Source organism: Polyodon spathula, chromosome 4 (assembly GCF_017654505.1).
Source record: "Polyodon spathula isolate WHYD16114869_AA chromosome 4, ASM1765450v1, whole genome shotgun sequence".
In the NCBI taxonomy this organism is placed as follows: domain Eukaryota; kingdom Metazoa; phylum Chordata; class Actinopteri; order Acipenseriformes; family Polyodontidae; genus Polyodon; species Polyodon spathula.
In genome coordinates, this window is record NC_054537.1 from 29,820,904 (window position 1) to 29,846,751 (window position 25,848).

Below are 25,848 nucleotides of genomic sequence, written 5' to 3' on the forward strand. Positions count from 1 at the left end.
ATTAGCATACTTCTTGGTATGATGGTGAGTGATCTAATTTACTTAACATTTCCCTAGAAAAGTTTTACAGATTGCTTGACACCTTTATAAAAATTTTAAAAAATCACATGAAGTACCATCGCAAGTCAATCAAAAGGTCTAGTTGTCTTAATTTTGCTAGCAGGCAATTCACAAAGGTGTTGCTTTGTTTTGGGAGAAGGTATGGGGTCAAGGCAAATCCATAAAAACACCTCTTTTTTATACCTTATTTACAGATTGTTGTATTCTTTATTGTTTATCTGTTTTTATATTAATTTAAACCAAAATGTGTGTTTATGAATAATAATAATAATAATAATAATAATAAATAATAATAATAATAATAATAATAATAAATGTCTCCAAAAATATCCTTTAACTGCAATTTAATCCATTAGGGACCTCATTCAAACCCAGTCTGTCTGTCTCTGTGTATATCTGTCCATCACACTATACCAGGTGAACAAGATGCTATAAATGCCTTGATTTTGCACCATTCTTCACCAGATGTATCAAACACTTCTAGCCTACTCTAGATGTTTTAGATTGCATTTGGCTATAGTCCGGTTAACTTTTTAGTTTTACTATGAACATTTAAAACTTGTACATGCATTCATTCACTTTTGTAACTAAAGCAGTCCAAAGCATTGCATCCTCCTAATGTACATGCAGTACATACATTACATACGCACTGTAGAGAGTGGTTAGAAGTTACTCAAGTTACGTGGAAAGCTTTACGAAAAGATGCTCACAAAAAAAAATAAACATCAGTGGGAAGATTCTCTTCAAGCTACGCCACTCTTTGTTGACAGCAGCAGAGATTTTAGGTCAGATGCTAAAAGTTAAATTGATGACAAAACTTGTGATTTTTACAAACATTGTGGCTGCATGCTCTGGATAGTCTGAAATATTTAACTTTATAGAATGTAGATATGTGTATGTCATAGTTTTGTATTTGTATTGAATTACTATTTTTTATTTATTTATTTATTTATTTATTTTACAATATGTTTGTGTCACACTGATGATAAATGATATGTGCTTCTTTAAGTCCAAAATCATCCAGCGAATGGAGTATACAACTCTAGCGCATGACAGTGGGATGCAGTGGGATATTTATATATTTATTATGAATATAATGGATCTGTTTTTAAACTGTTACATTCTATAAAGTACAGGATCTAGTACCACTTAAGTATTACAACAGTTTAAATTATACATTTAATCTAACTATTCAACTGACCCACTTTTCTGTCTGTCACACTACATGGTAAAGAAGATAACTGCATTGTGTTTGCATCCAGTCTTTATAAAAATTTTATTTTATTACACACTGTCCTGGATCTGTGCAGTTGTTTGAAATAATCAATAGGCTGAAAGTGAGTAAGGGAGAGGAAGACAACGTTATCCTTCTAGACCTACTGGACCTCAGAAAAATCGAAAAGATAGGCTTTAAGTGCAACTGTGTCACAATGCGATAGGCTTGTCCCATAGCTGAACCTGCAGGATAACCGGAATACTTGGTTATATCCCAAAAATGGTCTACTAGAGCATTAAAGTTACACCAAACAGCAATTCCAATACTCACTTTTGAAAATGTACTTCAGGGAAATTCACTGGGCGAGAGCTGGGGTTGGAGTGAAAGTTTGTTACTTGGAGAGGTAGTTGGAGGAGTGGCCTCAACGGATAGGATAGGAAAGGAAAGAGGTTCCCGACCGCCGGGCGCCTTCTTGGCCAGAGGAGAGAGGGACCTCGAAGGAAGGCTATTCAGCAGCCTCAGGAACCAGAAAAAACATAAGATAGATTGGCCCAGCAGAGCCTATGATAGGCTCTGTGGACCGGCAGTCGTGCAGGAGGAATAGGCTCTTGCGCTCAAGAACCTGGAAAAGAAATAATAGAATAGGGAGCTGGAAATAGAGCCCAGTTTCAATTTGAGTAAGATAAAAAGCAGGAGCTACTAAAGGATAGAGTGTATGGCCGGGGTTGCCCTCTGACTCACGCGGTGAGAACCCCTCCTTGGCGGAGGCACGGAAGGTGGCGGCCATAGAGGTCAGGGAAGTGAGCCTCACTTACCCCCAAAGTTTGGACCCCCGGCTCCCCACATACCCCACACCTATGGGACAAACTATAATTCACATGCCAATGCATAACATTTATGAAAGGAGGAAAAAAGACACACTAGACAAACAAGATGTATATTTGGAGAATCTGAAGAATCCAAAGAAAGCAGTTAAGCACATGACTTCCATGAGGAGATCATCAAAGGGGTTGAAACAACCATTCGCAAGATTGATATAAGTGACTGTAGAATATCTGAAGATATAGGAAGTCGAGATGGGGAAGTAGGAGGGGAGCTCTTAGATATGCCATGGAGTGTCAGGCGGATTGTTGCAATGGCCAGAAGAATTGAAGAGGACACTGACATGAGATGGTAATGGAACTGAATTCTGGAGATGTACGATTTGATTGTGGAAGCAGAGAGGTGTAGAATGTCTAGTGCATGGATGATAAAAGCTAGGATCCAGTCTTGATTAAATAGAACTTTCTGAATTAGTTTTTTGCACAGAAAGAGGAGAAAGAAAACCAGCCTGTAGAGTAGGATGATCTTCTTGATGGAGCTAAGGCAGTGGACATGTAATATCTAGCAGATTGAAGAAGGTTGAAGACAGGAAAGTTCACAGGAATACTAGATGCTGGTATTGCGGAACTAGGAGAAGTACAGGATATGCTGTGCCAACCAACTGCTGAAATCTGAGCATAAACTGCTCATTTCGGGTCCTGCCACAACATCTCAATGGGATTTAGGGCTGGACTTTGACTAGGCCATTCCAAAACTTTAAATTTCTTGTTCTTCAACCATTCTGATGTAGACTTGCTTGTGTGTTTCGGATCATTGTCTTGTTGCATGACCCAGCTGCGCTTCAGCTTCAGCTCACGGACGGATGGCCTGACATTCTCCTGTAGAATTCTCTGATACAGAGCAGAATTCATGGTTCCTTCAATGACGGCAAGTCGTCCAGGTCCTGATGCAGCAAAGCATCCCCAAATCACACTACCACCACCATGCTTGACCACTGGTATGAGGTTTTTACTGTGGAATGCAGTGTTTGGTTTTCACCAGACATAATGGGCCCCATGTTAGCCAAAAAGTTCAACTTTTGACTCATATGTCCATAGAACATTGTTCCAGAACTCTTGAGGATCATCCAGTTGCTTTTTGTCAAACTTGAGACGAGCATTCATGTTCTTCTTAGTAGCAATGGTTTCCACCTTGCTACTCTGCCATGAAACCCATTTTTGCCCAGTGTCTTTCTGATGGTGGAGTCATGGACACTGATCTGAAATGAGAGAGGCCTGCAGATCCCTGGATGTTGGTCTAGGGTTCTTTGTGACTTCCTGGACAATTTTATGCTTGCTTTTGGAGAGATTTTGACAGGACAGCCACTCCTGGGAAGATTCTCTACTGTCCCAAACTTTCTCCATTTGGACAATATGGCTCTGATTGTGGTTTGGTGGAACCCCAGAGCCTTAGAAATGGCTTTGTAACCCTTTCCAGACTGGGCATCAAAAACTTTTTTTCCAGAGGTCTTCAGGAATTTCTTTTGATCGTGGCATGATTTGTGCTTTTAGAACCTGTGTGCTGACAACTTTGTTCTGATGATAAGGGCCAAAGTTAGTCAGATTTATATTGGGTAGGGCTGGCCCAAATCTGGTTTGTTTTGGCGGAAGGACGATCTTTATAATGGAGACGCAGCAGAGGTTGAATAATGGATCGGTGCTTTGAACGGTGCCGCTGGAGATTTGATAGTTGCAGGCTTAACTGGCGATGCAGCTGCAGCAGTGAGAAATAAAGAAGCTGACGGTCAAGAAAAATCTTTGGAGCAGGTAGGAAAATTGCTTTATATCATCTGAGTCGGACGACTGAACGAAAATACAAGGTTTAGACATTAATAAAGAGAAAGTTTAGCACGTTTGATGGAGTTTAAGACTTAAATAAGAAATAGGAGAAGAGTGACAGGGAAAGCAGGGTGGAGCCCGGGATCTCATTCCCCAAAATAAGCCTATAGGAATTGAATAGGCCTTAGGAATTTGACAATACATAAATAACCACACTGATCAACATTTTTTGATTTCTGCATAAGAAATGCAGGTTTGGCTTTATTTTATTTTTTTTTAAAACACAATAGAAACTAAATAAGAATAAAGTATTCACACAGTTTTTTTTTTTTTGTCTGGATCAGTTCTGCAAGAAATCAACAGAAACATCCTTAAATGCTAACATAGTTACTTACAAACACCTATATTTATTATTTCATAAATAGGCGCAACAGGTTCCATTAAAAAAAATAAAATAAAAAGATTAAATATAGACACAGTAAGAAACAGTAATGCACAGCTGTATTTCAAGATTATTATTTAGCTGTCTCCAGTCTGTCACTGCATCTAATAAACACCAGATAAGCATTTGGCAGTTTTATACACGAAGGATTTAAATGACATTTACCAATCAATACACTATAAGTAATACAAAAAAAAACCCAAAACATTTCTATGAATTACAAAATAAAACTTTTTTGTGGTTGTTGTTGTTTTATTTTTAAAACACTTCCAGATATTTCATGTTACTCTAACAATGCAAACTTGCATTTTAAAATTGATTGGGAACATTTTCTACAATGCCAAATACAGACCTATTTATAGACCTTTTCTTCCCTTAAAAATTGAGCAAAAAATATTAATATCTGCCAATTTGTATTCCTTTTTAAGCCCTCAATTAACAGGAAATACCCAGTTCCAAATTACATTTCATCTAAAAAAAGAGTTGTACTTTTTTGTACTCTAAGAGAGTGTAACATAGATTTTATTTACAGACTTGCTGTGAGTGCTACATCAAGCCATTAAAAGTCTTTAGTAGTTTCCTATTAACACCCATGTTAAAGACCCACAGAAATCTAGGATTTCATTCCTAGATACAGTACACTACAGTTTCTAAGGTAGTTCACTAGCGCAGCACTCCACAGCAAAAAACAACATAAAAGCCAAGTTGTCCAAGTTTTTTTCAGAATTGAAGAAAAAAATGTCTATTATCATTTTTTTTTTTTTTTAAGCAAGACAGAATAAGGTTTTTGTTTTCATTGTGGGTAGCCTCAGAAGCTCAAATACACAATTTGAGGTTCTAGAGCTTAAAAACTTGTTTTCTACTGAGGCGTTGAACTTCCTCGACCTGCTGAATGCAACCCAGCTTCTGAAGGCTTTCCTGTGAACTCTGTATAGGAAAGTGGTGTTCAGGTGAGATACAGAACTTTATCCCGGTGCAGACCACTAAAATGAAACACACAAAAAAGAACAAACAGTTAAATAATAATTAAAGTCACTCAGAGGTGCTGGGATCTTGTTTAAAATGAAAAACAAACTGGTTACTAGTCAGAAATAATGTCTGGGCGCTCCTAACTTCTGAATTTTATTTTTCTTTGATCTTCTTTATCATCAATGTTTCGATTACTTTAAAAAAAAAAAAAAAATGTTATTTTAACTTGGCATGGTGGTACGTGCTGTGAAAATTGTTTAAGGACACAAGGGTAAGGGCAGCAGACTGAGAGATGAGGAAAGAGTAGGAGTTAGACCATCACACCTCTGCTGAGCAATACCTTGATTTGCCAACTGCGCTGGAAACATAATTGCAGTCTCAGTAAGTGTCATTGCTATTGCATGGCAGTTACTCTCTCTTAACAATATAATTTATAAGGGGACGCCCCTATATACTTGCAAAGGTTTTTAGGGGAAAAATAAAACATAAAAATAGAAAAGGTACTGTACTTTAAAAGATCATTGCCTGTTTAGTATCCTATTATATGTGTGTTCTCACTGCCTTTTTTCAACAAGTTTTTAAAGCTGAATTTCTTACGGGAATTGGATTTAAAAATGATCACTATGGATGTTTAATTTCTCACACTTGCAACAGTTGCAGAGGGGGCTGAAATTATTGTCACACACCCCTAGTGGTATAACACATGTATTACTCACCCATTACTACAGTACTCATTGTTCCATTCCACGTTCTGTGCTGGGGGATTTCCGCACCCTGAGCGAACATAATCCATTGATGGGGATACACCCTGGCCAGCGGTGGTTGCTGAGTTAATTATGTTCTGGTATTCTGGTTGAAGAGAAAACCCCTAAAAGAAATTTAGAAAATACTGTTTAATAAACTTGTTTGCATTATGTTTTTGAAAAAAAAAAAGATTTACGCAATGGTTGTGATATGTTTTTCTCCCTGCAAAGTTAGAACCTGAAAAAGAAGTAAACACCCCCATCTAGCAAGTGCAAGTGCCCTTCAAAGTATTAAATATGGGGTAGTTAAAACACATCTGTCCAGGAAGCTGTTCTAACACATTCAGCATATTAACTGGACAGGCATTTAAAAAAGACAACATGCTGAAAATGTCTGAACATGTCATATGCAAAGTAAGTGTGGTTTCAGTTTTTTCAGTTCACTTTCTGTTTGCTGTTGCATTTTAGTTTAAGGGATCTTCATACCCAATATGTCCAGTCTGAAACATTTCTTACTGGTTGATGAATCATTTCACAGTCAGGCAGACATCTTCCCTTTCCCACATTCTTGGTAGCTGTCATTCCACTGACTGCCCATAACATAAAAGACAATAACCTGAAAGTTTGAGTCCCAAAAACATTTAAAATGTATTTAACTATTTTAAAGGACAGACAAATACATTGAAATTACCTATATAGAAAGTTTTTGACAGCTGAACGCTTTTTTTTTTTTTTTTTTTTTTTACAAATCCATCCATATTCACTGATAGCTTAGTTGAAAAGGTGTCATCTCTATTATACAAATTACAATATAACAAGAGAGAGCTTAAATCAACAACAAAAAAGAAAACCCAATATTTTAATTTGCCAACTTGTGTTGTACTTATCTGAGAAATAAAAGTGCACTGGAAGTTAATCCCTGTGGTAGACAAGAGAATCTGCCTGAAAGAAGCAGGCAGCAGGTGGCTGGGTTTTTTTCCTTATTCGATCCTATCTATTCATGCATTGTTCCCAAAATTCTTCTCCTTCAGTCAATCACAAAGGCACCATCTGGCTCTCTGTATTGCCCCCTCAGCCTCAAACTAACCAAAGCGAAACCACAGTTTTTGTTTTGTTTGCTGCTAACAAATAAGCAAAACAAATTAAGATTACTACACTATATTAGAATTAATATTACTATAAAAGCAACATCGGCGAAAAGAGATTAAAAACTCAAAATAGAATAATACAGTAAGAAAGGCAACATTTATTTATTTATTTATTTAGCTCAGATTGACGTGTACTAATCTAAAATTGGCCTTCAGGCACATTTATCTCACAATCCACTGAAAAGGTACATTTGAAACATGTTCAGCCACAACATGAATTTAGTTTGCCTGCAGAAAACTGATAAAAAGTACTTGTGAATACTCTTGAGTTGTTATATAAATATTTCATAGCTGGTGCACCTTTTTTTTTTTTTTACAAGGGTACATTAAGTAAGGGAGGTCAGTTCTTTTCAATTGCACTGAAGAATTTTAAATTGGATTCCTGAATGCTCAGACTTTCTGCAGTCAGCAAGAAAACCAATTCAAACCATTTAATGTGCCATCTTGTAATTTCCTAACAAACATGAGTAAAATAACGATGCACTTAATGAACAAAACAGCATAAACAATGCATCTGGATATTTAGCATCCAATTTAACCAGGTTAAGACAATGATTGCCTCATAAATTATTTACTAATTGCAGTAAATTAATAGTGTCTGCTTTTTGCCAGTCATTAATAAGCAATATATAAATTAGTCTTAGTGGATTGAGTGCTTAGAAGTCGAATTAAAAAATAAAAAACAACCCTAAGATAATATTTCACAGTGTGATCTTTGGGGGGAAAAATACTGACGTTTTGATACATGCCAGGAATTTTAAGTTTCATGTGGCAATACTATAGAGAAGTAAAAAGAATCACTGAAACAGATTAATTTGATGTCAAAGGGGACATTTGCTCTTTAATTAGATTTCTGTAGCTTTAGCAGTTTTACTGTGATGCTGTACCTACTGGTAAAAAGCCCACAGCAAAACTGAACCCTGATCCACATCTCTACACTTTACTGTGAACTAATTTCATTCCCTGCTTGTCTGAAGAGGTGTTTTCATCAGATATCAAGGTTTGTGTCTTCTCAACTGATTTATTCATCAATCTCAATGTTGTTTTGTAACTTAAATTACATCAAAATCCTAATGCATTTGTTATTACACAAGAAAATTGAAAACCTGTCTGCACAATATCATACAAATATTTTTTTTTTCTTTTCCTGTAAGGTTATAAAGCAAGCTGACAGATATTAATGATTTCTTTCTTGACCTCATTCAGAGTGCAGAGAACAGCAATGAAAACTGGAAATCCTGACAAATTGAGTGGGTTCACATAGATAACACATTGCCACATTAAAAAAGTTTTTTATTTTTTTATTTGGGTTGTAGTTATAATTCCAGATGAGTCCAGGCAAAAAATAATCTTTAAGTGAGCGCACATCCTTTGCCCTCAGCCTGACTCTTTAGGACCTTTGTTATCTACCATGAGATCATCAAAGTCTTTTTTAATACTTTATATGATATTCTATAAATACAGACTTTCCAGGCTTTCAAAAAACATGATGCTGCTCATTTTTTAAATAATAAAAAAAAACTAATTTCAATTTCTACAGCTAAATCTGCAGACACTAAGGTACATTTTGAAACTAAAAATGTATAAAGCATGGAGTTGCAATTACACAGCATAAGCACACTGTTTAATGTGTCCATGGACCTGGATATCAAACATATACTCTTTTATTATTAGAAGAGCACTCACTAAAACAACTAATACCCCTTTTCCACTGGTACATTCAAGCCACAAGGGCCCTGTGAAATTCTGGTCTCACCAAACATCTGAACCTGGCTCGGAGCCGAGCTGGGCCAGAGGTGGCCTTAATGATTTTTGTCATTACGTTGCTTCAGTCAGTATACTCAAGGAAGATGAACAACATGGCGTGCAGAGAGAAGCTTTCTTCTCTGTGTAAATCAGCCCGTTGTTGCATTTCAGTTGAATTCAGTAATATACCAAAATTAAGAAATAAATTAAGAAGTACAACCATAACCTCTGGATCCCCATTCTCAACTCTAATAAAACACCTCTTAATACCACATCATCTACATGCAACTCGACACGTTCACTGCATTGCACGGCTTGGGCTCTTCAGTGGAAAAACAACCAGGCTCCTCCTAACAGAACATATTAAACTGTTTTACAGATCCATTATAAAAACAATGTTTATGTCCATGCTTGAGTGTGAAGAATTTCCATATACATTTTTCACTGGACGCAGGATCTACAGTGCAACCTGGCACTTGGCAAAGTGAATCTAAACAACAAGAATACATTTTGTGACTATTCTTTCTGCCTTACATAGAGGCAACCTGTCTTCTCTGTTTAATGTACTACACTTTCCATTCAAATAATTCCAAGCAGTCCCATCTGTATATTTGTAACATACACTCTAATATTGTGACTGTTACATTTTATAGCTACCTGACAACAAAAGTATTGAAATGTGGCTGAATGGCTATGCAGGTGCAGGTGGGTTCTGCGTTTAGATGTCACACTAACCTGTTGCATTGTTGGTGAATGGCGTGGTAAGTGGTGATTTCCTAATTGCTGTTGCATTGTGATTGACTGGTGTTGCTGGAGGCTGAGATGCTGGTGCAAAGGTGGGCTTATCTGAAGGTGGGGAGGTGGTGACACAGGCATGGAAACAGTCATTGGCATCTGAGAATTAGGCTTGGGGGCGATATTCCGGGGCAGGTTGGGGTGCATGATGTTCATGTGGGGGTTCATCCCGTGTTGCTGGTGATATGGAGAGCCCATATACAATCCTGAATGAGTTTGCGTTGGCCCGCGGAAAACCTGTTGCTCTGAGGTCATCATCTGTGACGGTTGGGATATTTTGACATCAATGGGCTCACAGTAACTCTGGTAAAAAAAAAAAAAAAAAAAGAGCTTGTCATTCCCTCAAAGCCATTCATTCATATGAGATCCACTGCTGCCATTAGCCATTACATGCAGTTTTTAAATCACATTTTTGACCATATTCACCCACGCACACCCCAGCATTAACAATGAAATCCTGAAAAGGGAAACGTATACTCTAGGTGATCCTCTATACATGTATTGCTTAATCTACTTTTCTACACAGAAACATGAATTTCTTTCTGGCACTAAACCATAAACTAAACTGTCGGTAGGAACTCACATTTCTCATTATGCAACTTACCTTTGAAACCAGACTTGCCCTGTAGGCTGCCAACTGTTTGAGATATTCCTTTTTGGCAGCTTCTGTTTTCTTTTTGAATAACTGTGTATTAAGAAATAAATAAATAAATAAGTGTCATTATATGATCATAAGACTACATCTTACATTCTGGGATTATTTATAAAATAGATTTTAACAGGATTATCAGTAGTCTCACTCCCACTCCCATATTAAGCCAGTTATACATTTTTCAATCCATTTATATTATCTGTCTGATCTCGGAGACAAGACCTGCTCTGGATAAAGGTAAAGATCCAAGCCTCTTGCCTCTGTAAATCAGGTTAGTTGTATGACAATGAACAGTTACTAAGGCTGCCACCTTTAAACATGTAATCATCTGTTCTTTTAGTTTATCACTAATAATAGTTTTTAAAATCCATAAACTAAAAACTAACATTGAGCAGCTAACAAAATAATAGTTTATCTTTGGCTGTTTTTTTTTTTTTTGTTGTTTTTTTTATATTGCGTTCAAATCACATACTGACTGATTAGTAATTAAGAAGCCCAGTCCCGGATTGTATTTTCATATATAGCTGTGCGAGTTAAGGAATTGCAGCCTCCACAATGCACTGTGCTATAGACACACCCCACCCAAACAAAGAGCATTAGTGAACATTCTTCAAAGCAGAATATGTGCTACTACAACTTATTTTAAATGATGACTTTATTTTATAGCATGATTTGTGTACACCCTTTGTTATTTGGTTTGAGTCACTCAGGGCATAAATAAAATAATCTGGAATATGTTTTTAATAATTATCGTATAAGTATTGTTCAAATGCATCTTTTAACTATTCACCATTGGAGCTGTGACAGAGTTAAAGTTATCTTATCCCTCCTTTTATCTATTATGTGTTGTACACTACCTAGTGTGTATTTCGCATAACTAAAATACACAATAGATGACATAAAACAAGGTATGTAATTGTCAGTACCATGAAAAAGGTAGGTCATCATGACCTATTGCCACAGCATGAGGAATAGAATCTCATACCAGATATTAATATCAATAAATACCAAGATAAAATAGAAAATATGTAGAATAGAGCAGTTTACACATTGTAAGTCAACATTACTTCCATCTGCTACTGTTTAGAGTAATTAAACAGACACTATACAGAAGCGCCACAGCATGCAGTACAGCATCTCTTAATAAATGCTATTGCATATCAAAACAGGATTTATAACATGGTGCCCATAGCTCAGCCAATCAGGGATCCATTCTGTAAATAAGTAGGTCACAGTTATAGAAACAATGAAAACAAATGGGGATGATAGACTTCATTAATATAACCAATCAATCATAGACAAGGACACAGCATAAAATGGAACATGACCTACAGCATAATAACCGCAAGACATTTCACCAAAATGTGATGGGTGGTCATCCAGATAAAGCTCAAAATAGATGTGTGCATGTGCAGGTGTCGTTATCCTCTCTGGGAGATCAGTAAATCTAATACTAATCTTTAACGAAAAAAATGTAATAAATAGTCCCTTTCTAATCTGTTCATACTTGCTCTGACCGAGCACTGATGTAAACAGCCTGAATGGCAGTACTGTATCATGGACTTGTGCTTGAATAACATCCCTGGAGGCACACGAATAAAAACCAGAAAAACACATGTATAGATTTAAAAAAAAAAAACTATAGCATTTTTGTTTATTTAAGGAAGTAAAAAAACAGCATTACGTAATATATAAATACTTAAGATTAGTCCAAAAGCAGATTGTTTAGGTAAAGCAACAAAGAGTAAGCTGTAATTTCATCTGAGGTGCTGCAGGAGTGCTGCTGAGGAGTACATTATTTGATTGACTTGACTGGACATATACTTAATGGAATTACTTGCAATTCAGAGAAGACATTGGTTTGTGGGCTCTCAGGAATTATTGGCTGCCTCACAAGTGTGATTCTGGCTCTTTGTTTCCCTGCTGCTTCTAATTCAGGAGGACAGGCTCATAATTGAAGCAAATTAACCGTTTACACTTGCCTTGCCTACCAGGGGAAAGAGGATGAGTATAAAATGTAATTCTTCCCACATATCACTGCTGCACATCTATAACACATTCACAACAACAGGGGTGAAAATAAGACTCCTATTGCATAGCAGGTTTTACTACGAGCTTGATTAGCCTCACTGTATAAGTAACAAGTTCAGGTGCATCTTATTAAACTCTTAGAGTTACCAGGAATGGATCAAACTGCTATCAGTCTTGTTTCCATTCCTGAATAATGTTATGGTGTCAACATAGGATACTAAGTTCTTATTCACTTGAATTATGCACACTGAAAGAAAGCATAACCAGTTGCATTTCATACCTGCTTGTTTGGCTTTGGTTCCCTAAGATCAACAACCTGTTTCTGCTAGACGGCTTGTGTTTCAGTTAACAGATATGAGAACAAAAGCAAAGGTGTGCTAACTCAAAGTGCTTGGTAGCTCATTAAAGCGAAAACCACACCTTAACAGCAATAACAGTGTTCCCTCCTCCCCCAAACATATGCTTATGATTTGCTTTTTGCCTTTTCAAGGAAATTAACTGACACTATACAATGAATCATTATATCCTTTATTGAAATATAATACAGGCCAACATTTTCCTCTGAAAATGAAGATCAATTTAGGAATGTAATATCTGAGCCTCCAGCAATATTTGATGCATTATTTTTGTAGTGCTGTATTAGGTTCTGGGGTCCAATTAGTTTCATTTGGCTGTAGAAAAAAATGGCAAGGAGATGTTTTTGGTTGGAATATTTCCAATTAATTAAGGAAAGAGTTTAAGCTTGAATAAGCTTCATATATAAGAGGGCAGAAAAAGAGAATCATCACAAAACCAGAAGATGACCTATGTTATAGGTGCAGTAAAGTTTATAAGCTATTTGTCTGAGGTCATGTGTTTCTTTTTAAACACTGAACATCGATGCAGAACAGGGAGAGATGTATCACACCATTTAACAATTATTATCTTTTTTTTTTGTTCCTGGGTAGTTTGTGACCAGGACAGGTAAATTTCAAAATATCACTATTTCCAATGAGAAAACAGGCGAATTTGTGTCTTTTCGTTCACATAAAGTCAGAAAAAAACAACATATGAATCCAAATTAACATGTATTTATACTAAAGTAATACAAAAATGACTACAAAAGATTTAGAAGTGAGTAGTTTTTCGCGATTTACGATTATACTGTAAATTTACAATTCGCCCGTTTTGTCATTGGAAATAGTGATATTTTGAAATTTACCTGTCCTGGTCACAAAAGCAAAGTTTGTGGGGAATAATAGCCATTTTCTATACTTTTGAGGCATAAGCAATTAGGAAATAACACTTACTACCCAGGAACAAAAATTGTGTTACATAGTGTTATCAGTAACAGTAACACTGATGTGTTGCATGTAGTGTATATATGCCTTGAAACCTAATTAGCACATTATCTTTGTCAATTTATCCTCAATCTAGTTCAAATAACCTCAGGAGACAGACCACTGACTTTGGAAATGTATTTATGGTAGAAATTGATTTTATCCCCGCGCACACCTAATAAGACAGGCAGTACTTGGCATTGCAATTAATGGAGCACAATTTTCAATAAAATGTTTCATACTGAACTTTGCTGAGGCTCACACATATTTAAACAATACAAAATAATGATCTCTGAATTACCACAATGGGTTATCTAGTACTACAGCTAATCATGCCAGTACATCTCTTAAAAGTATGCTAAATGAATGAGGAAATGACAGCTTAAAAATACATTTTGTGAGCGGGATTTATATTTGTCACATACGAATGATATTTAAAAAGGTGTTACCTCTGTTACCTCTTATCAGCTATAGCAGTCAATTTACAATGCACTTCATTCTCCACACTATATCAGAGTGGATTGTCTTTAAGCAGCATTCTTCAAAAAAAACACATCCTTATTAAATGTGAAAAATGAATGAGGTAAAACTGCTTCAAGAAATGTTATATCATTCCCAATCAGTGACATTGTTGTAAATACCTCAGTATGTAAAATGCAAGTCAAAACCTACTTAAGAATGCATTTATATGTATATATAAAAATTTTGATTTTTCAATTATAATTTGTAACTTATGCTTTACCTGTTTCTGTTCTTCACCCAAGCCATCCCACATTGATGCCACAATTTTGGAAACTTCACCAAATGTGGCATTTGCGTTTTGCCCCTTGATGGCCGCTTGAGTGTCCCGGAAGAAAAGGGCGTAGGCAGACACAGGCTTCTGTGGTTCATTGGGGTCTTTCTTTTTCTTCTTCTTTGGAGTTTTTGGTTTCTTTCCGATGTCTGTGGCAGGCCTTTTCTCTGCCCCATTCATCTGCAAGCACAACTTGTTAGTAGACATTCAAAGGCAGTAGACAAATTAATGGAACAATTAATGCAAATTAAATATTGGTATCCACCAACTGCACTTAATTACAAAGAAACTCTCACATGTATCCCTCTCATGCTTTTTTAAAATCAAGGACATTTGTTTTTCTAATCTGTCTTTTTAATTACTACTGTTCAGTTACTGTAGAGCTGTGGTAATACCTTTATTGAAGACACATGTACAAAAGGATATATAGTGTTCATTTGTGGTTTTATTCGAGTTTTGTGGAGTTCCCCCATTTATTGCCTGCAATTTTATTGTCTGCAATTCATTTCTGGAAGTCGGATTGCCACTTCCTTGGAATCAGAAACACTGCTTCTGTGAACTGAGCTATAAACACTGCACAATTGCGCTGTGTTTAGTCTTTTCTTTCAACAACCTACATCGCTTTGTGATTGTAGTCTTCTATTCCTCTGCTATTTGCAGCTAAAAAAAATTCTTCCACTGGGCCCCGGTTCTGCCGCGACCTGCTGTTGAGTTGACTCCACCGGCTTGTCTCAGCCCACCTACTCGGTGCACTTGGTAAAACAATAAAAAATAAAATAAAGGATTTCACAGATCACCAGCCTGGTGTGATGACTGTTTTTCCCTATAGTTAACTACCATGTGTGTACCTGTGTCTTTCTTATTACTGCTTTACAGTACTGTCTGTAGGCAGTGATCCACTCCATTGCAAGCTATGTGCTGCCCTGGTTGTGTGACTGCACACGGTCCAGACTAAGCACCTCTGTAGGCGGTGTTCCACCCCGTCGCAAGTTCCACTCCTCGGTTGAGCACACGGTCCAGCCTAGGCACCCTTGCCTAGTACCCTCAGCATTTGAGGCCTCGGTGCTCGGTGCCCTCAGTGCTCAGTGTCTCGGTGCCCTCTGTCTGTAGGCGGTGCTCCACTTCGCTGCAAGCCACACACTGCACCGGTTGTGTGACTGTGTATGGTCCAGACTAGACATTCTTGCCCAGTGCCTCAGAGCCTCAGTGCCTTGGTGCTTCAGCACCCATGGTGCTTAGACACTCCGCGCATTGGTGCTTCGTCTCAATAGGTTCTTGAGGTAGAGGAGTTTCCAGATGGTCACACACCGTTACATTCTCCAGTGTGTCCAGTCAGGCGACTAGTTTACCACTGTGGACTTAAAGGACACATATTTTCACGTCCATATTCATGGTGAACTACCTGAATGACTGGTTGATTTACTCCCAGTCACAGGAAGAAACAGTGACCCACACGGCAATCATGAGACAGCATCTATCAAGGCTTGGTCTCACCCTCAACAATGCCAAAAGCCAATTAATACCGGTGCAAAGTACTGTTTACCTGGGTCTCTTGCTGGACTCCCTCACAATGCGAACCCACATGTCAGACAACAGAGTGGCTGCCATTCACAGCTGTCTAGCCCTGTTTCAACAGGGATCAATAGTACAACTGGTCAGAAGTTACTGGGTCTGATGGCCGCAGCTTCATCAGCTCTCCAGTTGGGGTTACTCCACATGCGTCCGATTCAGGCATGGCTCATTGCCAAATGCGACAGACACCATCAATTGACAGTGTCCTGCATATGCTGGGAAGCCCTGCGCTGGTGGAGGCAAGACTCTCACCTGTGCGAAGCTGTAAGGATGGGAGTGATTAACAACTGTCAGGTGGTGACGACAGATGCATCGAACTCGGGTTGGGGTGTGGTCTGGGCAGGCAGAGAAATCCATGGGTTATGGTTGGGTCGCTGGATATCCCTGCACATAAGTGCACTGGAACTGTGAGCGGTTCAGTGCTCCAGAGGAGACATGTCCTTGTCTGCACGGACAACATGTCTGTATTAGCATATGTCAACTGCCAGGGAGGGCTTCAGTCATTGACCTGGGCAAAGAGGAACATTGAGAGGCACCCGTCTGGCACTCAAACTGGGCAGACTCCGTGGGTCCTGCCCCTGAATGGGGCCGTCTGTCTGCCTTAGGGCTCTCAGACGCAGTTGTCGGTACAATGCAGAATGCTAGGGCCTCCTCCACAAGGATGTTGTACACCTATAAGCGGAAATATTTTCAAAATTGGTGTATAACCAATGATGCCATCTATTGCCCTATAGCAATTATTTTACAGTTTCTGAAAGTGTACCTACCAGCTATATCTGCATGCCATGTCCCTATTGACTCAGTTTCCCCAGCCACTCATTTTCTGGTGACCCATTCTCTAAAGGGTGCTCGGCGGTTATGTCCTCCTTGAAAGGGCACCCTCCCCGAGTGGAGTCTGGATGTGGTATTGGAGGCTCTCTCTAAGGCCTTGTTTGAGCCTATACATTGCATAGATTTGAAATATCTCTCTATGAAGACAACATTTTTGTTAGCCATCACCTCCGCTCAGCGGGTGAGTGAGCTACAGGCTCTGCACAGTGCCTCTATGCATATTTGGGGTGATGGAAACAGGGTATCGTTACGCACAAACCCCGCTTTCCTCCCTAAGGTGGTTACGGGTTTCCACTTAAACCAGTCACTGGAACTAGAGGCTTTTCATCCCCCTCCTTTACCTTAGAGGAGGATCGAAGATAAAATTCCCTCTGCCAGTTTGGGCATTGAGAAGTTATGTGGCTAGGACAAGAGTCCTGCGTTACTCTGATCAGCTCGTTATCTGTTATGGTGAAAGGACCCTGGGTCGAGCCCTCTCGAAGCAGCGACTGTCACACTAGATTGTGGACACAGTTTCAACTGCATATACTAATGTCGGCCTACCCCCCATTGACTGATATTTGTACTGCAGCTAGCTGGGCTACTCTGTATACATTCACCAGGTTCTACTGACTCAATGTGGTAGATCCCTCTATGCCTTCATTAGGCACAAGGGTCCTTGAGGTTGCTCGCTCACACCACAAACATTAGTTTGGTGATAGCGAGACGTCCCTCGTCTGTTGTCTCCACTGTTGTCTCCACACTGGTCGTCATTGAATTGAAAGGGAACATTAGGTTACGGATATAACCCTGGTTCCCTGTAAGAGAAGACGACCAACAAGCCTTGCGAGGTCGCATCACTCGCATTTGTGGGTTCGATGTAAAAGAGAATGTGATCTCCACGGAGTGACTACTTATTCCCTCGGTAGGCGGAACTGAGGACGTCACTCCCGGAGGGGCATATTGGCAGTAAACACCTGACCTGTGTCAGGCATATCCCAAAAGTATTGCCGTTGGTCGTCTTCAAATTCAAGGAGGGAACCAGGGTTACATCCGTAACCTAACGTTCTCACAAATAAAGGGCGCACTGCTCTCTTATAATAGGATGTTTAAAAAAAAAAAAAAAAGGAAAAAAAAAAAAAAAAAAGGAAAAAAAAAAACTAATAAAATAAAACCTTGTCTCAAAGGTTGATTTTAAAATGTGTTGTTTTTTTTTTTCTTCAATCTTTTTGCTGTCTACTGTATGCATCCAAGGTCTCTATCAAGTGACTTGCTTCTAGTAGATTCTATCCACCACAAACATGCTATATCATTTACACACTGTATAAAGCAAAAACATCAGGCATGATAACACTAGCAGATTTCTTTCCATTATTTACACTAAAATGACTACTAATAATTATGCATATTCCCATTCCCTTCAGTGCTTATTTGTATATAACCTACGAGCAGAGATGCCTGTGGAAAATGTCATCTGAAATATGTACTGGGATATAACAATGATTCCATTATGGGCAATGTCTAGACATAGCTTATATATTCTTTTTTTTTATACAGACACCGTGACCTATTTAAGTCATTACTACCCAGCATCACTGATGCCATTACACCTTTAATCTTCTCTTTTGCTTACAAAAAATACTCTGGTTGGTCTAGAAAGGCTATTCACCAAAACTATTACTGACAGGACAGTCAAATTATATTTACTGACTGGCAAACATAATTAATAAATATAATCATTCAGTATAACAGTTACATTACAGTCGTTCTGTTAAACCAGGTATTGAGCCAATTAACACAACTTTTAGGTGCATGGCCAAATGACTGTATACAATGTGTTGGTTAAATGCCCAGCTTGACAGAATGTTCGTAATATGATATATAAAGTTATGAAACATTAATGTGAAACAGCTGTAGTAGAATTCTGGGGCTTTCATTCTGCAATTGCCAACAAATTAAGTACAACTGACTTGCATTAATACTCACGTTGCTTGTATATTTTATTTGTTTATTTATTTAGACTTATCAGTAAATTTAGGAAAACAAATGCTGTTCCACATGTGTTAATATGCATGCCTAATAATGTACATTAGATTTGCACCTTGGCATAATGAATAATTTTCCCTCAGGGACCACAGATTACGGAAATATGTTCTAATGATATTTGAGATGTCAGCTAATGCATTGCTTTGTACACCAATTTCTGTCTCTCTTCCTGACTAACCTTGGAACTGTATCCTACATTAATGGAGTCAATATTGTCCATTACAGGTTATGAGAAACAGCCCAACTCTGAAAATTATTATTATGTAATTTAAAGCTGAACTATCCAATGTATCACATTCTCTTAAAAAAAAAAACTCCACTTTTTGGAGAATATCTGTTTATATTTTCCTAGTTTTACATTTGTTTTCCTGAGTACCAGATAGCTTCGATTTGCATTACACTATGTAACACAATTTTTGTTCCTGGGTAGTAGGTGTTATTTCTTAATTGCTTATGCCTCAAAAGTACAGAAAATGGCTATTATTCCCCACAAACTTTGCTTTGTGACCAGGACAGTGATATTTCAAAATATCACTATTTTTGTCGAGATTTACGATCATACTGTAAATACAGTATAATCGTAAATCTCGAAAAACTACTCACTTCTAAATCTTTTGTAGTCATTGTTGTATTACTTTAGTATAAATACATGTTAATTTGGATTCATATGTTGTTTTTTTCTGATTTTATGTGAATGAAAAGACACACATTTGCCTGTTTTCCCATTGGAAATAGTGATATTTTGAAATATCACTGTCCTGGTCACGAAAGCAAAGTTTGTGGGGAATAATAACCATTTTCTATACTTTTGAGGCATAAGCAATTAGGAAATAACACTTACTACCCAGGAACAAAAACACAAAAAAAAATTGTTACACGGTGTTATCACTCCTCTTATGTAACTTCTAGATTTTTAACAAAGTTTGTTTGATGGAAAAAGAGAGAATCAAAAGAGAAGCAGAATGTTAACAAGAGGTTGCCACTATAATATTGAATAATTACAGCTTTAAACAAAATCCTTGAAAATGAGATACTGTAGTATTGTCTTTTATCGTAGTTAATGAAGGACCTCATTATTATATACAATCAGTGAATTCTGCCTAATGGTAACTGGGTTTTTCTGTGGGTTTAATACTGTTTATAGCAGTTCTGAAAGGGTGTAAAACCACCTACAAATGAATACCTACTGTGATGATCTAGCTTAAATAAAACCTTAATTTAAAAACCCATAAGAAAATAAATATTCCATAAATGGGATGACTTAACAGACAATTGACCATTCAGGAATGAAACAAAAATCATGGGTCTTCCTTTCAACGTTAGGAAGAACACATAACTGTATATACAGGTCAATGCATTGTACTGAATTTAATAGAGCTATGCTTGATTTTGTTTTTCATTAAGGTATCAATTGCAATAGCTGATGTTAGAGTAAGTAACAGAACAATGACTTGCATTTTAATAAATTGGTACTGTGTAATATAATCGGATTTGTTGTTTTGCCATTTAATTACAGTCCATTGTAATCTATGTACAATATACATGTCAGAAGCCTACGAGTTCAGTGGATGCTGTATGTGCAGGAATATCAGTGCTGTATAATGCTATCAATGTACTGTAGCAGCCCAGACCTTTCCATTAGAGTACAATGCATAAAAGTCTTTAACTCTAGTCCCCCTAGGGTGTATTCCAAAATCATTTACAGAATTCATTGTATTCTCCTGAAACTTTGTGCAAAATTAAGTTCAAGAACTTTTAAATTGCATGAATGTTCCTTAATTAAATTTTCAAAGATGAATGACATTTTTGGGAACCATAATTAAAAAAAAAGAAAAAAGAAAAAAAAAACAGTTTAAATAATGTTTGGAATTCTGCCAAATTGAAATAGTGTTACTTTACTGTATTGTATGTGGCAGTACTTTTTGGCTATAATAACCCAATCCTTTAAAATAGCACAAAGGGCACCATAAAGTAAATAGCGTTTGGTCGTCTATAAAACACAGACTACTGGCGTTAGACAAGATTTACACTTCTTTTAAAGTAACAGAGGACATTTCTATCTGGATGTTGATCGCGTTGGGTAGGTAAGAGCCTGAGACATATGCAAGGGCACTACCACACAGACAAGGTTTTGCTTTCCTTCTGTTTTTGATTTTTGAAAGATAGGCATTTTAAAGACTGAAAAGCGTGTTATTGTAACTAAAGACCAAACCGGTACTAACTTTCTGCTACTGTGATTGATGCAAAGACATCTGCTTGCCGACCATATTTCCATTTCAAGTGCTACTGTTCCTTAAATAAATACCGCATCACGATTGTAAACTACAGTGTATTAAGATTTGGATGGGCTAATTATGGTGAATTTACAACAAAATACATTTTTTATCTTCATCCAAACATGTAGCTTGGACACATTTCATGTTCCAAATTACAAAATACAGTAATGCTACTCAACATAATAATGCTACAAATTGTAGGTGATTCTAATGTTACATTTGCAGACAAATTTAGGGTATTTTGTCCCCATGAGACATACCAATTAATTTCTTCTCTGGGGCTAGTAATCTTTTTTAGTGCTCAGATCACTTGTGAGATATAGAATTCACATATATCCGGACTGCAAGTTATTCTATATAAGAAACTAGTCTATTTCTGTACTGAATATGTGGTTTTCTTTTAACCAGTGTTTAATTCTGTTGAAAGTAGCATACTATGTGCTATTTGTTTGGATATAGTAAGCTGATCATCAATATTTTATTAAATATATTAGACATACAGTAATTATTTTAGTAGTGCAGATTAAATATCAAACATTATCAATTATATATATATATATATATATATATATATATATATATATATATACAGTGCCTTGCAAAAGTATTCAGACCCCTGACCAATTCTCTCATATTACTGAATTACAAATGGTACATTGAAATTTCGTTCTGTTTGATTTTTTTTTTTAAAACACTTAAACTCAAAATCAATTATTGTAAGGTGACATTGGTTTTATGTTGGAAAATATTTTTAAGAAAAATAAAAAACTGAAATATCTTGCTTGCATAAGTATTCAACCCCCACACATTAATATTGGTATAGCCACCTTTCGCTGCAATAACAGCTTTAAGTCTTTTGGGGTAAGTATGTACCAGCTTTGCACACAGTGTTGGAGTGATTTTGGCCCATTCTTCATGGCAGATTTGTTCTTTTTTGTTCTTGAGCCACTCCAATGTTGCTTTGGCCTTGTGCTTGGGATCATTGTCCTGCTGAAAGGTGAATTTCCTCCCAAGCTAGAATTTTTTAGCGGACTGAAGCAGATTCTCTTGCAGTATTTTCCTGTATTTTGCTCCATCCATTCTTCCTTCAATTGTAACAAGATGCCCAGTCCCTGCTGATGAGAAGCATCCCCACAGCATGATGCTGCCACCACCATACTTCACTGTAGGGATGGTGTGTCTTGAGGCATGGGCAGTGTTAGGTTTGCGCCACACATAGCACTTTGAGTTTTGGCCAAAAAGCTATATCTTGGTCTCATCTGACCACAAAAGCTTTTCCCACATCGCAGATGGGTCACTCTCATGCTTTCTGGCAAACTCCAGATGTGCTTTCAGATGGTACTTTTTGAGTAACGGCTTCTTTCTTGCCACCCTCCCCACGCCAGTGTTATGCAGAGCTCTTGATATGGTTGACTGGTGCACCATTACTCCACTCCCAGCCACTGAACTCTGTAGCTCCTTCAAAGTGATTGTTGGCCTCTCTGTGGCTTCTCTCACAAGTCTCCTTGTTTGAGCGTTGAGTTTTGAGGGATGGCCTTTTCTTGGCAGTGCCTGGGTGGTGTGATGCAGCTTCCACTTCCTGATTATTGAGCCAACTGTGCTCAATGGGATATCCAAACACTTGGATATTATTTTGTACCCTTTCCCTAATCTATGCATTTGTATTACTTTATCTCTAACTTCTGTAGGATGCTCTTTGGTCTTCATTTTCCTTCAGATTCACAGCCTCACTAATGATCCTTCAACAGTGGGGTTTTTATCCAGAAAATGTGACAGCAACTTTAATGGTTCACAGGTGGAGGCCAATGGTAAGGTAATTGTGTCCTTGTTAGGGCAATTTCTTTCATCGGTGCAAACTGGGAGCTTCCACAGCACAGGGGTTGAATACTTATGCAAGCAAGATATTTCAGTTTTTATTTTTCTTAAAAATATTTCCCAACATAAAACCAATGTCACCTTACAATAATTGATTCTGAGTTTCAGTGTTTAAAAATAAAATATCAAACAGAACGAAATTTCAATGTACCATTTGTAATTCGGTAATATGAGAGAATTGGTCAGGGGTCTGAATACTTTTGCAAGCCATTGTGTGTGTGTGTGTGTGTGTGTGTGTGTGTGTGTGTGTGTGTGTGTGTGTGTGTGTGTGTGTGTGTGAGTGTATATATATATATATATATATAGCAGAATGTGACTTGTACCTTTGAGGTTTCATCTGTTTCATCTTCGTGGACTGAGCTTGAAGGAGATGGTGTTGCAGATTTGCTTCCTGGAGGAGATGGGGAGCTGTGGGGGACATTGTTCCCCCCCATATTAAGCCCCAGCTGTGCACTGAGTTGTGATTGGTTGATGGTGGTCAGCTGACCATGCTGCATCATCACTGACTGGACCCTGGGTCTCAAAGCTTCCATCTGTGGATGAGCATTATACTGGGAAGTTTCTGTGTTTGCCATGTCCTGCATCTGGAGAAGAAAAATAAACATGTTTCATAGAACTACCCCTGGCTGTACATGCAACACTTATAGTCTTGCCCTAAAGATGTACTGACTAGTCAATCTGGAATATATTTCTAATTCAAAAGACAATTCTATACATGAAAACTATAGCACCTGTAATGTATTACAGAAAACATGCTGATCTGAACACCAGTAGCCTGAATTGACATGTAATCCGGGCTACTCTGCCATCATACAATGAACGCTGACAGCCGCTCCAGAAACTGAATTCCCACACAGACGAACTGAAAAACAGAGACCTGCACATGTATAGTACATTGCAACTCACCATTCCTACCAAAGTGAGGTGAAATCTGCCCTCACAATTAGTTTAATGGGTAATTATGGTTTTGCATGCTAGAGGGTGACACTTGGCTGAAAACTGGAATTTCAAGAATTATAACTGAAATACGTCTGTTCACCGGCAGGTGTCACATGCTGAAGATTATGTTACTATGGCGGGCCATCTATTGAAGGCTATTGGGGTCAAACTTACAGCGTTGGGCAAAAGTTTTGCATCACCCTATAGAGTTAACTAATTTTGTTTCATAAAGTTGAATGAAACCTGTTGAATAATGTTACGTTAACATATTGAATTAGATCAAGTTTTTGTAGTTTTATATACTTAATGAAAAACTGACAAAAATTGAAAAATGTGACATTTCAAAATCTCACATGAAATACTGTACTACTATTATGGTTTTCGGAAGACTTTTGCGATATCATTTTGAAATTTCTTTGATTAGCCTCAATCATAAATTATGTCTCAATCATAAAATTCTAGGTGATACAAAAATTTTGGCCATAGCTGTAGTTTGCACAAATTTGAAATATTTTTAGAAACTGATCTAAATTGAATTCACTTTGATCAGACCCTTGATGTAGATGTTGACCACTATTTCAATGCACTAGTTGTGCTATAGCAAAAAACTCAGACCATTTCCCAGTCAGAAAGTCAGAAAGTTCAACGTTACACTTTCCAAAACCTAATGTTAATCAAAAAAAATTACAATAACTTAATCAGTAGTACACATGCAAGTGTCTCTGTATTTTTCAAATGCTTGTTATTTTTTGCTAAACTATAAAATTAAGAGAGTATAAAAAAACATAACTCAAAGACTAGACAATGCATTTAGGAAGGTACAGATTCCGCTCAGTACTCCAGACAAACCACTGATCTGAACAGGGTCTAGCCCAAACTGGTTTGAATTACTGTAGAGTCTACAGTTTGTTGATTTAATTGTAGATTATTTACTGCAAGTTAGTTGTAAATTAATTGAACTTATTTTGTTGACAATGATGTTAAGGAGAAATGACTACCTCATCAGTGTTTTAATTAATTGACGGTTTTGTATGAAACATAGCTAATGTACATTTCTTTAAAGTAGAGCAGAATTTTCAAATGTTCTCACCATTTTACTTAAAATTCCCTGGATCCCTCAGGAATGTTTATTATTGGGTTAGGCACCTATTTCAAGTGCTCCCAGTAGAATCTACTGTATGCCAACCCACTTTTTTTCTACATGCAAATCTACTGGTGAAATATTTAACAGTAACATCAATGAGCACACATAGTTACTGATTATAGTTGAACACCTCAAATTAAAGATACAACTATTACATAGTTTTTAACACCTATTAAGACAATTATAAAACACAAAACAATGCATCTGTTAATAAAAATGTACTTGACGCAGATTAATGCCACATAAAAGTATTTTAGAGACAAAATCTGAAGAACAGCCATCACGTACAAGCTAGGATGTTTCCAAAAATGTGATGCTAGACCAGAACATCTGTGTCAGTAGGTATATTCCTTTATTAAGAATCATGCCTGGGGTTATATTTATAAACAGTTGGGAAAGAGTTCCATGAACTCAATGTTAGTTAAATAAATAATCATAGCGAGATCTGGCATGCCAGTAGAACTACACTTTTTCACTTCTCAGTATAAAGTGTGTCAGTAAATTACAATGTCCAAAGAGTTCTCAGACCACTTCTTCCTAACCCAAAAGTTTGCTTTTATATATTTGTTTCACTGAATAAGAATACATAAGAAAAAAAAATTCTCTTAAACAACAGCTGCAGAATCAACCCCC

The 25,848-nt window shown here is 37.3% G+C and overlaps 1 protein-coding gene across 4 annotated transcripts in view; it reads right to left on the bottom strand.

Annotated features, from left to right (window-relative positions):
• Nucleotides 1-4,150: 4,150 nt before the first annotated feature.
• Nucleotides 4,151-25,848, bottom strand: part of LOC121314391 (thymocyte selection-associated high mobility group box protein TOX-like) — a 108,688-nt gene continuing 86,990 nt past the window's right edge. For 2 of the 4 annotated variants that reach the window (XM_041247590.1, XM_041247587.1), the window contains 6 exons: nt 23,456-23,716; nt 14,503-14,733; nt 10,363-10,443; nt 9,699-10,061; nt 6,043-6,194; nt 4,151-5,340 (listed from right to left, as the gene is read on the bottom strand). In XM_041247590.1, coding sequence (XP_041103524.1) covers nt 5,304-5,340; nt 6,043-6,194; nt 9,699-10,061; nt 10,363-10,443; nt 14,503-14,733; nt 23,456-23,716 — 1,125 coding nt within the window. In that variant the 3' untranslated portion in view covers nt 4,151-5,303. Of the gene's footprint in view, nt 5,341-5,420; nt 5,521-6,042; nt 6,195-9,698; nt 10,062-10,362; nt 10,444-14,502; nt 14,734-23,455; nt 23,717-25,848 lie in introns of those variants that run through there. The other 2 variants (XM_041247589.1, XM_041247586.1) reach the window with 1 other exon arrangement.